This window comes from Taurulus bubalis (genome assembly GCF_910589615.1).
Source record: "Taurulus bubalis genome assembly, chromosome: 20".
NCBI classification, from domain to species: Eukaryota; Metazoa; Chordata; class Actinopteri; order Perciformes; family Cottidae; genus Taurulus; species Taurulus bubalis.
In genome coordinates this window covers 9,027,463-9,044,095 of record NC_136608.1, presented here as the reverse complement: position 1 = coordinate 9,044,095, position 16,633 = coordinate 9,027,463, and the positions used below count along the sequence as shown (strand labels likewise).

General features: G+C 43.2%; 1 protein-coding gene across 1 annotated transcript in view; it reads right to left on the bottom strand.

The window, feature by feature from the left end:
• The window catches only part of grm8a (glutamate receptor, metabotropic 8a), a gene marked incomplete at both ends in the record, with an annotated part of 184,711 nt that extends 168,861 nt beyond the window's left edge, over positions 1-15,850 (bottom strand). Inside the window, one exon of the mRNA XM_079235931.1 lies at positions 15,308-15,850. Coding sequence (XP_079092057.1) covers positions 15,308-15,850 — 543 coding nt within the window. The remainder of the gene's footprint in view (positions 1-15,307) is intronic.
• Between the last annotated feature and the right edge of the window lie 783 nt (positions 15,851-16,633).

Genomic DNA, 16,633 nt, shown 5'->3' with positions numbered 1-16,633 from the left:
CCCAACGGGAGTTCAGAGCATGTGTCTGCATCTTTTGAAGATAAGCTTTTATTTGGTTTTCACCCACTCAGCAGTTTTAAATAGGACACGCAAGCTGACATTGCTCTGTATCTTGAAACAGAATTTATTTAAATGTTTAGATAATTTCTGTCGCCAATTTAGTTTTGTGTGTCAATTTATGTGTCTCTTGCAATTTTCACACCCGTTTTTAAACATTTAGGCATGCTACCGACAAATATAAATCTGCTTTCACCCTCAAAATAAATCATGTTAAGTTGACAGCATTCACAGCAGCATCGCAGTCTTGTGATGAAAATAGAAAATGAGAAGGCACCAAAATATACCTTTTATATATCTTTCTCTCAGGTTAAATTCTTGGCTTTTACCTCTTTCTCTGCAAACGTTTCATTCACTGGTGTTTGTGGGCTTAGATATGAAACAGCCCATATCTGGAAAGATAGTACTGGACATTTAGCCATGACTAGATTAGGTTTATGGCTTTCGGAAGTTCCTAAAAGTTTGAGTTTCTTCAGTCTTGAGCCACAGTTTTCAAATAGCGGATGATGAAAAACAGATTACAGCACGTTTTGTTCAGAATTCAGGCAGTAAAGGCCTTTTTAGCACCGTGGACGTTGCATTTTGAGATTGTTTGCATTAAAAACTTTCCTACCACGTCTGAAACGTTTCAGATCTGCCATCTGCTGTAATCCTGACACAAAACAAAAATAAGAAAAATCAATGGGAAACTTGCTGCTAAGTGCATGCCAGGCCAGTACAGTACAGTACAGTACGCCTGGTAAAGACTCTGCAGCAGAGCCAAAAGGTCTCACACTATTCTCTAAAATCATCTCTTTGCCACAACAACACAGCAACAGTGTGAATGTGACTCTGTGCAGTGTGTGTCTCCCTGCCTGAGCGAGCATCTCCGTGTGTGTGTGTGTGTGTGTGTGTGTGTGTGTACTCATTTTTCCATGCATAAACCTTGGCAGGTGTCCAGCGCCAGTTGGACGGAGCTCAGTGAGAGAAGGGAAAGACTTGTCTTGTCTTAGCAGTTAAATCCCCTCTGAGACGGCGAGGGAAACACACTCAGTGAGTTTTATGTATTGTTGCAAAGCTGCTTTTTATGGAGTTAAGCGGTGGTAAGCACCCCCTCAGGCTTTCTCAATCGCCTCGCCAACAGGTATTATGATACACAGGCTTCGGTTCACTAACGGACCTTCAGAAGAAGCTATGTCATCTGTTTCCAGAGGATTAGGCGATTACCGTTAAACTAAATCATGTGCAACAGGTTGAATAAAAACACTCAATAAAGCCGATTAATCTGTTTCGCCACCTTCAGGTTGTATGCAAATTCAATTATTAGCATGGAATTCTATGGGATTTTAAGGGCATTTTGTCAGAATCACTGACCGTATCCCTTTCAAACCAAATGTTTCCTAAACTATACCGTGTTTATCATTATATGACAAAACAAACTGAACCTTTTAAATCAAATTACATTATAAGGAGAATGGAAGCAAAAATGTGAAGATCAAAAATGATTTAAAGCCCAAATACCGCTCATTATAGAACACATATAGAAGGCAACAGATCATATTTCCTTTATTCTGCTGCAGCACAAAGTAAGTGTACCACTTCTTTCCTAAAATAAAAAAAGCAAACAAAAAGGAAGCAACCAAAATGGCTTAAAGGATCTATTTTGTTATTTACGACTAAGTAGTTGATGACATGGCGATCTGTATTTTAGACTTCAAAGCACTAAAGTGAAAGCACACAAGGCGTGTGTGCACACAGCAAGACTCGACCAGCAGATTCCCGGAGGGGGAAAGCTACGAGGTAGTGAAGCAACTCTTGAACATATTGTTTGGCTTCAGAAGATTTCAGTTATGCTGCACACATTGTGATAGTTAAATAGAAGTGCAAATACAAAGTGGTGGCTGGGAGATTCATTTTCTGAATTCTACCATAAAAAGAGCAAACGTTTGCACCCCAGTAGGTCGACAGGTGTGTAGGAGAATACCTAGAGGAGACAATATAGAACAAAAAAACTCCTGCACACTGTCTTCTCTACTTCATCCAAATGTATATTTAGTGTGTAAATACCATGAATAAATGAACTGCCAACTCTTCTATAATATGAATTATTACACTCCTGCAGCATGCTGGGTATAGCTCACATGCACGTTTTGGACCGGTTCTGCAATAGGAGATATGATCATATGATGCAGCTTGTTATTTGATTCCCCACATCAAGGGATGGGTGTACTTGTGTCTCTGTCTTGTATAAACGTCTTTAGCTCATTCAATTCAAATTAGAATGCATGGCGTAACTGTTTTAGTTGACACGAGGAATATTTATGGGCATTTCATATTTTTGTATTGTCAAAACACTGCATAATCAATCATGTAAATTGTTGATTAATCACCAGCTCATTTTTCGGCAATTAGGCACAAAAAACTGGTCTCACTGGAATGACTGGAGGACATTTTGGAGCAGATAAAGCAGAGCTCGACCCCTATAGCGAGGAAGCGCTTTTTGTCTCCGTGTTCCTTTCTTCATGCTCCCTGACAGACGAGAGGAAACACATCAAAGCTTTTCTAAATGTCATCCTAATTATCAGAGACGTCGCGTGGAAATATCAAAAACATACCAAAATACCAAAGCCTCGAGGTTTCTCTCATCATGTAATCCCTCAATTTGATCTTCAGCTCCCGAAGCCCGATCAGCACCGGAGAGGAGTCAACAGCGAGTCAGGCTGAGTGTGTGCAACACTCACCGTGAGTCACATCCGACAGGCCGACAGAGGGGATGACCAAAAGTCAACTTTGCTGACTTCCAAGAATAAACTACGTGCTTATACAAGCAATAAATGCCAGCACAAATAATACAAGTTGGCTTGCTTCTAGCATTGCAATCATTCAGCTAATACTACCACTACTACTAATACTACTACTACTACTACTACTGCTACTACTACTACTACTACTACAACTACTACTACTATTACTACTACTACTACTACTACTACTACTACATCTTTAATCTGCAACACAAACAAAAGTTCAGTGTTAACATCAGATTAAAAACAAGGGAGTTCAACCTGTCTTCACCTCCTAATTGGTTGATAATTTTGAAGCCGCTGTGGCTCCTCCCCACGGGGGTTTTCACTTAATCGGCCTGATTAGACCTCTTCTCAGGACAAACTGTGATTGAACCTTTGTTTTTGTTCGCATAGCGTGGCACAGGCCTTCACAGATGGTGCACGGGATACCGACGTGCTGAGAATTATTAGACCACATAACTCCCATCAAGAGGAAAGATGGCAAATTTAGAGGATGCCGGATGAGAGTTATGACTGGAGTATTGTCTGAAATTGTTATTTTTGATTTGTGTCATATAGAAAAAGCTAACTACCAAAAACAAAACATTTCAGACGATACTCAGGTCATAGGATAATATATAGTGCTCCCAATATAATTCCCTACATAGAATGATATATATATATGTGTATCGTGAATAGTAGATGAGGGATTTGAGCACATCCTTTTTCATTGCACACATTTTGACAAGACAACAAAATTACCATTAAAAACATCTACATCTCCTGTGAATGCTGGCACACTCGCATATTTTTTATTTTATTTATTTCTTTGCAGCTGTAGCTCCACTGGTGTGGAAGGGTTGTACAAAATATGAGCTTGTCAGACCGGGAATAATGTGGTAAATATGTCAGATTTTGGACCCAGAGTGCAATAAAGCAGAAACAAACTGCTGGAGTCATTTGGGTAAACCTGATGTGAGGCTGTTTTGGGATTTGTAAAAATATTTGGACTCATTAGGAAGGAAGAAGACTGCGAAGGAAGTCTCTTCGGTTGTTCAACAAACTTGGAAAGCATAGACAATTTCATTTTGTTTTAATTCCAGGGTGATCGATTACATGTACTATCATTGATATAGCCGCCCACCAGCTCAATATCTGACCTTCACTCAGACTGTAGGCAGGAAAACATACTGGACTTTCATGGACACTATAATAAAACTGGCCTTTGAAACACAACACAATCCATATTGTTATGGACACAGGATGCTCCACATGTGGAGGCATATACAGACATCTTTAAGTTCCAGCTACTTTAATAAAAGAGAGAGAGAGAAAGTAATAACGGAGATATCTGCTCCCTTATCTCATGGTGAACCTGTCGGCCACCCTCCAAAGTCCATTATACCTAGAAGGACGCATGTGTGGTTTTGGGGGACGAAAGAACGAGTCCATGATGCTAATCAATAGTCTGAAGGCTTAGACACACTTGTCCTTCACTTTGTACATTTCTGTCTGTTGCAAAAAAAAGCCTCAGATTTAGAGAGGTGGAAAAAAAAGAGACAGAAAGAGAGAGATAAAAAAGGCTGAACAAGTAAAAAGAATATAAAAAGAGAGAGAGAGAGAGAGAAAGGGTTGAGGACCGAGCGGAGTATTACGTTTTGGGGAGAAAAGAGGGAGCGAGGGACGTAAAAGGGAGAAATATAGAGACAGAGTTTGAGGAAGAGGTGATGAAATTGCGAGACAGAGAAGAAAGGGAGCCCTGGAGAGAAAGCGAGAGATGAAGGGATGCAGGGTGTGGAGGTGAAGTTAGATCTGGTTGGAGAGAGATAAAATGAGGGCTTGGTGGAGGGAGGTGAGAGGTGAGAGGTGATTATTCCAAAGTGCATGTCTCTTTTTTTCTCTCTCTCTCTCTCTCTCTCTCTCTCTCTCTCTCTCTCTCTCTCTTTCTCATTCTATCTTTTTCACACTCCCGGCATGTTTTTTGTTATTGTTGTCCTCAATGATCTAGCATCCCCTGTTGCCTTTTATCCTCATCCTTTGTTACGTTCCATACCCTCTCTCTCTCTCTCTCTCTTTCTCTCTCTCTCTCTCCTCCTCCTCCCTCCTGTGCCCTCACTCCTGTCCATCTCTCTTTTCTCTCACTCATCCTCTATGCATAATTCAAGCTGAGATTCCAGCATGACGAGTGTGGCCATTAAAAATACATGCGATCGCCGCGCCGAGGCCGTTTAGTGCTGCCTTACCTCGGAGGAGGAGCGTTACCGGTTAGGGCGGTGAGGGCAGAGAGAGGGAGGACAGAGAAGGAGGAGGGAGAGGTGGGAGGCGAGGAGAGAGAGAGAAGCAGGAGGGGTGGTGAGATGAAGAAGCTGGAGTAAAAGAGCAAAATCAAATCTGAAAATCAGAGGAAGAAGGTATAGGTATACACACTGCTGCACTGTGTTTGGAAATGGAGGTCTTATTCCAGCGTGTGCTGCAGCATTGCTCTCACAGACTGTTTAAAGACTCCGTATTCTTTCTCATATCCATGTTTTACCCACATTGGAACCATAACATCACTTTGATATGCAAAGCTCTTATCCATTCATCACAATACGCTGTCTTTTTGAGTCATCAGATAGCAAAACACAGCGTAGTGACTTATAATACTGTGAGACAGAAACTTATTGACACTTATTTTATCATCTGTCTGGACAATTGTGAGAGAAGCAGTAGAAGTACAACATTCTCTTTTATTAGTTATCAGTTGTAAGTTATCGACCAGGATTACTCCTTGTATGCCGATGCAGTACATTGCTGGATATTGTTGCATCTCTTTGTGTTCACACAATGCTAATGTCGGTCTAAACACGACTTTGGGGAAGCTGGAAGCAGGAGGGAGGTGGAGTGATGAGGAGGAGGAGACTATTACTGGCAGGCAATGAATGCGGATTAAAGGGAAAAAAGAAAGAAATGTTTTCTGTCTCTGTCCTCCTTGACCTCCAGCTTAGGGGGGTAATTGGCAAACCCCTGCAAGTAATGCACTCTCGCTCACACACAAACAAGCACACATACTATTGCTCTAAACACTTATATACCAGCTTAATATGTACATTTCCCCTCCCATTTTATTCTTCGTCAATCAATAAATCAATTGCATCAATCACTTCCTTTTGAATCGTCAAACAAATATCGGGGATATAAATGATATATCTAAATATGCATGTGTGTAATAGAGTGAGAGAAAGAGTGTCATATCCAGCATATGTCATGTTCTATATAAATCTCCAAAGGAGGACATCTATTTTAACACACACACACATACACACACACACAGAGAGAGACGCATCCTGTCAATGCCCACCTCCAAAAGATTTTTTTTTTTTGCAGGAGGAACCTGGCTTTCTGCTAATGTTCTTTCCATGTCTTCTGCCTGCTTTCATAAATAATACGCCGCAGCGATTAACATGGTCCGAGAAGGCTGCAGGAGACGGAGAGCATGGAAGAAAGCAGCCAGGAGAAGAAAGATGGATTGAGGCATGCCGAGAGCAGGAAAGCAGGCATGTGGAAACGCTAAACACTTAACTTCTTTCTTCCTTCTTCCTCCCACCTGCTTTCTCTGATCTAATGTAACATCGCTGCAAGATGTAAGAACACCTCCCGCAACCCGTCTTTTTCCCTCAAGTCTTCAACTGCTCTTTTACTGAACTCTTTTCCTCTGACGATTACCGTTTTACCGCCTTCCATCTCCTTATCTATCACCTTTACTGCCCTGCTTCTTCCTGTGTCGCACTATTTACTGGCCTCCTCCTCCTCCTCTTTTAGGGATTGGAAAAGAAGCAGAGGCATATAAAAAAAGAATATGGATGAGAGGAAACAAGAAAATGGCACTATACTGTCGAGGGAAAACAGATTAAGAGGTTAATCTGAATAGTGGAGAGGAAAATAAAAAGAAGCAGCCATTTTCTCTCCATAACTTGTTTTGTGTCTGCTTCTTTCATTGCACCTTCTCAGCCGGTAATCATTGCTCTATATCAAACATGCACTTTGAATTTTAGCTAAGGACCAGCTGACATCACAAAATGGTCTGCACCTCATTTCCGAGAGAATCCTTCCCTCGTCTCATTTTCTGTCTTCTGTCCTACTTTCACTCACATTTATTAAAATGAAGTCAAATCGGAATATGTTTTCAAATCTGTGAACTATTCGGGGTGCTCTTGTTTTAACCGCCCAGCCGCCTCGACGCTGGGAATGCTGCTTGAAAGATAAAGCCGATGTAATGAAGCGCTTGTGTCACTTATCCCGCTCTCCGAAATATTAAAAATGCATTCCTTCCTTTCTACGCCCTAGAAAGAGACTTGAGAAATAATCTATGAGTCCCGTGTCAGTCAATTATAAAGAAGAGTTTGAAATGCAATGACTGTTGTTGCTCCGCAGCACGATGCTGAACTTACCGCCCAAGTGTTCATTCTGTCACCTACGGGAGCAAACGCACCTCATACCATGTGATGCGATCATTTAGCACACGCCCACTGATCGATCACGGAAGACAAGCAGCCAATCAGATGACGCGTGATCACAAGAGCGGTTTAAGGAGCAGTCGTCCGGCACAGATTGCTTTCTTGTTATTCCAACAAACAACACATGCTGTAACAGACAACAAGCAGTTGGTCTTTTTCAAAAACAGACGAACACATCGAGCGAATACAACAGAAAGTCACTTGGACTTGAGCTGTTTTCCCATTTCGAACACTTTCCAGAGCAATTTTCAGCCTGCCACCAAATTTCACACCTGTATAGCAGCTTAATCACGTGTGTGTGTGTGTGTGTGTGTGAGTGACCCAAATAGTTTCGGAAGACACAAATATGACACACTCTCCTTACTCATGATGTGAGTTGTGAGACGCTCTGAGATGTGTATCTGCCCTCCTCTCAGTGCCTCTATGCAATGAAAAAATGTATATAAAATAATAAGAAAGAAACGCCTAAACAGATCATCACGCTCCCGTCAGATGTGCACACGTTCTTATCAGCTCACTGCTAAACCACAGGGGTCGCTGACACAGTTTACACATTAGCACTGCTCCACTGTGGAGGGTTGAACCACAAAGCTTATTGTAGTCAATTTTAGGATGACGCCTTGTGATTTTACATTAACATCAAATAGATAGAAAGCACTTGTCATTGATACATTACACGCTTCTTATGCACTTTCTAAGCATTCATAAATATAAGCAGCACTACTCTGCAGCAGGTCTGTAACTAAAGATCATTTGTATTATCTACAGATTTGTTTGATGAAGTGTAAAATAATTCATCAACAACAGTCCAAAACCCAAAGACATTTATTCTACAATGATAAAAAAAGGAAAAGAGCAGCAACTATTTGTCATTTTTGGTTGAACAACAATGACGCTTATTTCTTATCAAAAGTGTTGCATCAATTACATTTCTGTTTCATTTTCCCTTCTCTGATACAGACAATGGGCCCTCATCACAGCAGCTATTCGGACATGTCACAGCAGGGTAAACACAGGAGTAATTAAAAACATTTCATTTAGGTGGGCCTCAGCATGTAGCTCGCTGGAAGGTTTTTTATTTGATCGTGAGTTCAGCCTGTTTCCATGTCGAAATAGCTGCTGTGTAAACGTGACATCCAGAGATTTAAGCTGCTGCAAACACCAAAAAGCATCAACGTGTGCATCAAACCCATTTTAGTAAACTAACGACTCGTACATGCAAAGCTCTGACCTCGTCACAAGCAACTAGCAGACCTTCTGCACAGACAGCAATCCAAACAGGTGACTGAACCAGCGACAGTATAAATGCAAAACTGGAGGAATTGTAAATGATTCAAAGGCCTGCAGGCTTAAAACACAACAGCTTCAGAGAGCAGACACTACATAACATAACATTACCGTAACGCTACAAACTCAATAAAAAGGACGACTGACATGGCCAAGACCACAAAACAAGTCACTATAATCGATCAAATATTTTAAACAGAAATACTGCTTAAATACTCATTTCATTGTTGTTACTTACATGACAGCGACCAAGAACCGGCATCAAGTTTAGTTCATAAAATGACAAATACCTCTTTTAAAATTGGAACTCCTCAGCTGTAGTTTCCACTTTGCAACTTCTCACTCAATCACATTGTCTCTAGTTGCTCATAGTTAATTCATTTCAAATGAGAAAAGCCATTACATTCGCATCATTCCGATGCATTCGCACATGTCTTCCAAAGCGGGTGGTGGAATCGTGCCGGCTGAAAACATTTTGTCAGGGAACCAAACTCACGACAGAAATGTGTTTGTGTTGTTTTTGCTGCAGCCAAGAGCTCTTCCCCCCCAACGGACATGTTGTCTTGTGAAATAGAGGTGCGACTAATACCGCTAACAATATCTGCGTTCCATGTAAGCGTGCCAGCGTCCCGGTATTGTACTTGCTGGCTTCACACCTGAACGACCATGGATGTGAGCGGTGAGCGTTGGCACCTCAAACCACCCCAAATCCCATCAGAGTTTAATGCAGTTTGAAAATAATCCCCATGTAAACATGAGTTTCCTCGAACCACAAAAAGATATGTGATGCATGTTGGGAACACTGCACGCGTGGCTGCCAACTCCTCCTTATTAGCCAGGAGGGATCAAAGTAGAGAAAATGTTACCTGACAAAAAGGAGCAGGCCTTTCTCCGAGCCGAAACCATGACTCTGCATCACAGGAAAAGCACGGGTGTGACTCATAACATGAATGTGGGATTTGTTCCGTTTTAGATGTGTTGCGGTATACGTTCATTATAACATCAATATTACACCTGTGTTTGACAAGTTACAATTTCCATTGGGAGAAATGTCCGTAATGTTGAATGTGACGGAGGAACCATTAATGTTATTAGTTACAACGATGCTTTTCCTGTCAAAATGGTCTGCTTTGTCCGTCTGTGGTGTGTGAAAGCGTTGCCTGTGTGTAATAGGTTCACTTATCCCTTATCTGAGCTTCTATTCAGGCACCAAAACTGATGAAAGGAAGAGGGGAGATAGGATCTCATCCCACTCTGATGTACTCTATACACTGGTCCTCTCCATACATGCACTTGCAGATAATACTCACACAGTCTCTCTCTCTCTCTCTCTCTCTCTCTCTCTCTCTCTCTCTCTCTCTCTCTCTCTCTCTCTCTCTCTCTCTCTCTCTTATGCTTTCCATCTCCCTCACAAACACAGAGATTCAATTAATACCTTTTTTAGGAAACCCTCTGTCACACACACACACACACACACACATTCACGGTGTGAAGGGGTCACAAATAAATCCGCAGATAAACACACACACTGTCCGCAGTTTCATTAAACATGTTTAATGACCTCTTGGTTCTTATCAGAGAACTTGATTAAACTTGAAATTACATTCCTATTTCCTCCCTGTATGTGCTCATGTGTTTATATGTTGTGATTGGGATCGTGTGTGGACAAAGTTTAGTCTGCTGAACGTACTAATAGTTTCAGTTGAATTGTTTTTCACTGATCCAGCTATCTGAGTCACTATCAGACCTGACATCAAGATGTATTGTTGCATTTAGAAGTTAAAGAGCAACTCTTCCTATGAACATACTTCAAAAAATCAATGAAAAATGGAAAGAAAAAGTGAAAATAAATGCTGAATATGTGCCACGGCCCTCCAAGTAAATAACAAACCACATACACAAATGTGTATACGGGCTCCTTCAAGGTGTTTCCCCTGTTTCAGGGCTTTAAGGGTCTATACGAATGGAGGATGTCTGTGTTGTACAGATTGTGCAGATTCTTTGAAGCAAATGTGTAACTGGTGGTTTTGAGTTGTGTAGATAGAAATTACTTGACTTGACTCATCAATGGGATATTGCTAAGCTCTACATTGACACATTTCCAAGCGTGTTAATAACTGGAAAAAACATTCATCCAACAATTCTGCCTGTCATTTTCAAACCCGGTTCAAAGGAACGGCACCATTGAGCTGCAAACAAATCCAATTTACTCTGTGTTCACCCATTACATATGGCTCCGGTGAATGAATCATCTCCAAGCAACACTCGACAAATGAAAGTAATAAATAATTTCAGAAGGATAATTAAGTCCCCCTTCATTAACCATTTGCTCATTAAGGCTGCCTTCGTTAGCGGAGGTTGGATGATCGCGTCCTGCTCGTCTGAAGCGGCCGTGATGTTTCCCCGCTTCAGGAACGCTTCGCAGGCACAAGTTGACACAAACCCGAGACCCACTCGTGTCCTAATGAGGTTTCCTGCTCGCTGTGCAGTGTGCTGTGTGGTGTCGTTGTCATCACCCTCTTAATGCATAATGCCTCCGTGAAAGAAATCAACACCACATCATTACACTCTCGAGGATGCCGCGCTCTCGCCTGCTCACTTTGTCTTTTTTTGGTCCTGTCGCTGTTTTTTCTTTCTATTCTGTTTTTTTTGTTTCTTCTGCTTTCTCTTTCGTCTTATTCTGTCTGTCAGATTCTTCCTCCCAATGTCGTCTTCGCACTCTTTGCCCTCTCTCTGCTTTCTCGCCCGTCATTATTCCATCAAACAGTCTGCAGGATTAGGACGAGACTGTAACTAAGCCAAAACTCCGCCTGACCTTGAGAATAATAGCACATCTGTCAGGGATTGCGTCTGAATTGGCATCTGAATAGGAAGAAGAAAAAACGTCTTTAATTGCATTTTAATGCAGCTGTTGTCAACCTTGTGAAGCTGAACGCCGATTTGATTTGTATTTCAGAGGGTGCTGCTGCGCCTGAAAAGGAGATTGTTCTCGTGCGCCTTTTAAGTGTACAAAAGCCCCAGCCTGGGGTAACGTTCCAAGGGTTTGAGCAAACATTTGCTCTCACTAATTGAAACAAAAGGTGTGAGATTTCATTCGCACGTGCATGAGAGCACTATGTTTGGAGACACACAGAAAATGTAGTTTTGTATATATATATATACATACGTTATAGTCATTCAAGTGCCTCCTGGGACTGGGGAAGTTCATGTCACACAATGCACAGTTAAGAAATCCACCTCAAACAGAGAGAGCAGTGCTCAGGAAAGCAATCATTGCAGTGGTAATACACAGGCAGATGAATATATCAGCAATATCACACGGTGCGGCAGTTAATTCCCCAGACAGACAGAGAGGAACGGAGGCTGCGGCTGAATTATGGAAGCAATTGGAGGGCTCGTCTGCAGCTATTCCTCCTCCTACAGGCGTTCACGTGGATAATACACACACGCATATGTAAGGCATACTTTACCAAGATGGGAATCTAATGTAAAGAAGGCTCACACACCAGCTCACGCACAGCTGGATGTTTGGGTGAGCGTGGGAATGACCCTGGAACGCTTGATGAAAGCCACCAGCAGAGACACAAATAATAAGTTGTCTCTTTAAAGGAAACAAGTGTGTGTGTGTGTGTGTGTGTGTGTGTGTGTGTGTGTGTGTGTGTGTGTGTGTGTGTGTGTGTGTGTGTGTAGGAGCAGTGTTTTTTAGATTCCCTTGAGGCAAAGTCATCTCATGTACTCTTGACAGCCACCACTTATTAATTTATGAATTGAATTTCTTTTTTTTTAACACTTCATTGTAGGACTTCCTGGTAACAGAGCAAGCAAAAACACACACACTCACACACAGTCCAGTATGATGCGAGGGCAGCTATCACTTCCTCGCTCTTAGATGTACAATTTGTCATAGTATTTGATAGAGATGACCTCCAGTTTTGGTGCTTATATGTGGACTATTAGCTTCTCCATGTGCAAACATTAGCGGGATAAAAATCGTTCAGCTTCGGCCAAGGTTTGCCTCAAGAGGTGACTTAAAGTCTCAGGGGTTAACCGATCCATAATGCTGCAGTAATTACCAGCCGCGGACACAATCGATACCCGCGGATGAAGCAGTCGCTCTTTGAGGATGAGCGGTCGCAGAGGAAGATAAAGACAAAATCTGAGAGTGAAAAAATGTGTGAGTGTTTTAATGAGAGGAGCAGAGGAGGGGCAGCAAACTGGAAACAAGGGCAGGTTAGTAATGGACAGGATGTCCACAGGTATGTGCCCTCTTTATTTCACTTGCAATTTGTGAGCAGCACCTATATGACTCAATAGTATCCTCATTAAATCGAGTCCCCATAGAAGCACGAAACAATGCCCACTGGAAACAAAACAAAGCCTTGTATGAGCTGTTCCACACACCTGTTCATGCTGGATACTTACAGTTTATTACAGCTCATATTTTTGGGAGTTTGGGCAATCATTCTCATCAGTATGAAAGAGATTGAACTCATCAAGTTAGTGAATCAGATCTGGGAATGTTGCAAGGAAGAAGCACCGCTGGCCAGGAAAGTCAAACACTCAGACGATCACACGGATTTCACACGAACCCAAACCATGACGGTTCTGCAGCGCTGTGATCTATACATTTCCTTTAAATGTAGTGTAGAAATTGCCAGCTTAGAGCATTTTGATGACCCCCATTCGCTCTGTTCTTTTTATATGTTAAATTCCTTTGGAATTGCTTCAGAAATATGCCGCTGCGCCGGGGCCTGGTTCCCCACGAGGATTAGCAAAGTTTCATCGTATTATATCTGATGTCATCCCCTCTCTCCACTCCGTATCATCCCACAAAGCAGAAACGGTTACAGATAATCTTCAAAAGAGGAACCACTGACAAAAGAAACACCAACAACTTTTGTTCGTCTTGATTTCCCTGCGACTGTCAGCACGCGGTTCCCTCTGCGGCTGAGCGCGGTGAAAACAAAAAAAGGCTGTTTTCCTGAGGATTTGGACGGGATATTTTTCACACAATCTGTTGTTTGAATCTCTTTTGTCTGCTGCTAGATTTAAAAGACACACACACTCTCTCTCTCTCTCTTTCGCTCTCAGGGCTGTGTTAGCTTTCTGAGCCCCTTGTGTTGAGTGGGCGAGTAGCTGTGACTGGCACTGTCAGATTAGCCCAGCTAAAAAAGACATGTGTTTATTGCAGCATGTTTTGTGTGTGTGTGTGTGTGTGTGTGTGTGTGTGTGTGTGTCCTCCATACTATTTTCAGACCGTGACACACGCTGCATTATTCATGTTAAACCATGCAGAGAAAGATACAGTCTTGTGTCATATAATTCCACTGCCACGGGCACTCTCACACACACACGCACACACAGATAGGTTTATTAAATACATAATACTTTCTCTATCTCACACACACATACACAAACAATCGCTGGCACACTTAAATACTGACATGCAATACACACGCGTGTACGCAGACGCACACAATGCACTAAATCGTATTAGGCAAATGAGAAGGAGGCAGTGCGGAGCCAGAAAGGCGCTCTGTTCGAGTGCTGTTGCTGTGACAGATCCTGGCATGAATCATGTTTAGTTGTTGTTGTTGTTTAATATGCAAATCTTCCATTCAAAGCACGAGTTGGTTGTTAACAAGTGCGTTTAAACACACACACACACAGCGATCCAATCCTGTGTGCTCTCACACACACTTTAAGGATTTCCAAAGCAAATATGTGGCTGCAAACACACACACACGCACACACACACACACACACACACTTGCTGTGAGAGTGCGTGGGATAGATGTGGACGTGAAATGCCATGGGCGTCATTAAAGGACTCATATTTCATAATCATACGGCCATCCATCAGCCCTGTTCAGCTAATGATGACAACGCCAACACACACACACTCACACACAAGCGCACCCATTCAAACGCACACCTTGAGAAATACAAGTATTCTCTGTCACAGATTTGCAAGCTTCTTCTGCAAGGACACAAACAAGAGCGGCACAAAGGGAGGAAACACTGCGTACACATGAGCACTCGTAAGGATGCTCAATTAGAGCTGCACATGTACTAGAAAACACACTAGCACAAAGAGATGTCCTAGCACACACACACACACTCACACACACAGATGTACGCCGCAGTGAGTGAAGTGGCTGTTGACAGATTTCAGCAGTAATTGATACCTATGTTTGGCAGCCATTTTCATTTGGCCCAACCACAATGCAAGAATGATCTAAGCTGTGCAGTACAAACACGCGCATGCATGCACACACACACACACACACACACACACACGCAAAGCCCGTCCTTACAAGCATCACTTGACACATCTTGACACGTCTCTTTGCACGCGCATACTGTACGCACACACACACATCTGAGCGGAAGAGATTAAATCTCACTTTAGGCTTCGAAAGGCAAATGCAGAGGCTAAAAAAAGTATAGCCTTCCAATCTGTACGGGGAGAGGTGGCACTGCTGCCGAAACCTCCAGGAAGACTGACTACTGTTTAATTGGTTGTCATCATTGAACTTTATCTCGCCGGCAATGATGAGTGAGGGGAAGTGTGCAAGCGGCCTAGACAGGAATGTACACACACACACACACACACACACACACACACACGTATACACAAAAGAGAGGAGACGAGAAGAAGAGAGAGGAGAAAATAATTTGATTTCTACAGTTAAATCTTACCTTAAACAGGCGCAAGATGTTGGCCACCATGATGGACACCGAGCTGGCCGCGGCTCCTATCACCCCTACGATTTTATCCGGCTTGGTGAAGATCGGAGGGTCCCCGTTAGCGCAGCGGACGTCGGAGCCGTCCCTCTCGATCAAGGCCTGCACAAAGGTCAGGGACTGCTCCAGAGCGTACGTGTCCCTGGAGCAGGTATCCAAGATGCGGGCCCCCAGGGTGATGTTGGGCAGCAGCTCGGGGTCCTTGTTGATCAGGTCTATGGCGAACATCATGGCCTCTAAGCGATGGATGCCCTTCTCCTTCTTCAGCTCCCCGCAGGGCGTGCCGCGGTCCCCCCGCGAATGTACGGGAAATAATCCGCCGAGGATGACGTCGCCGTCCAGTCGGATGGAGTGGGCGTACTCGGGCGCCGCCTGGGGGTCTATTGGGATTCGCTGAGGGGCGGTGACGGGAAGGAGCCACGTGTAGGAAGTCGCCATGAGCAGGAAAACGACAGAGGGAGACTGCGGGCAGGAAGTCGGGTTCCACTGCGCTTCCATGATCAACGATTGATTACCAAACAAGAGCAAAGTGTTTAACGGGGGCTTTCGGGTCGGTATTCCAAAACCGAGGATGTGTTTTTGGGGGAATATTAAAAAGTAGGGCCTTCCTATTGGTCAAAAAGGGAGGGGTAAAGGACCCCAATGGTGGAGCTAGCCAAGCCCCATGAGCGAATCATACTCCAGAATCGACAGCGTGATAAAGAGCGAAGCTTCGGAAATGTGGCAGCGACGTCGCAGGAGGATAGAGTTGGGGAGCTGAGCCTGTAATCCACAAGTCACATCGTCAGTCGAACCTGTAGAAGAGAGACAGGGAGAGGATTTCTAAGTAGCAGTGTGGTGTGAACAACAAGCTGCTGCCGGCTTGAACGCTCAACCTGACAAACATGTGTAAAACCACCTCATGGGCAATGAGGGAATGCAGTCAGGCATACCAAAAACAAGTTGAAAATACACACAATGCTCCTTCACCTGCACACACTCACATGGTAGACTTCTCCAGCAGACCTGTCAAAAATGTGCACTGGCATTCTATAATTGAAAACCCAAAGTCTGTCAGTTTGTAATCACCTCTACACACACACACACACACACACACACAGACTTGTCTCTTGGCATATCGATGAGTGAAACAGCTGTTAAAATGACAGCAGAGAACCTTGGGATGCTCCTCAGGCGATTCGCAATGAAGGCGCAGACTACCTGCTGCAGTGGAGGTGAGGAGGAGCGACGGAGAGACGAATGGAGAGAGGTTTGGAGGAGGAGGAGGAGGTAGAGGAGGAG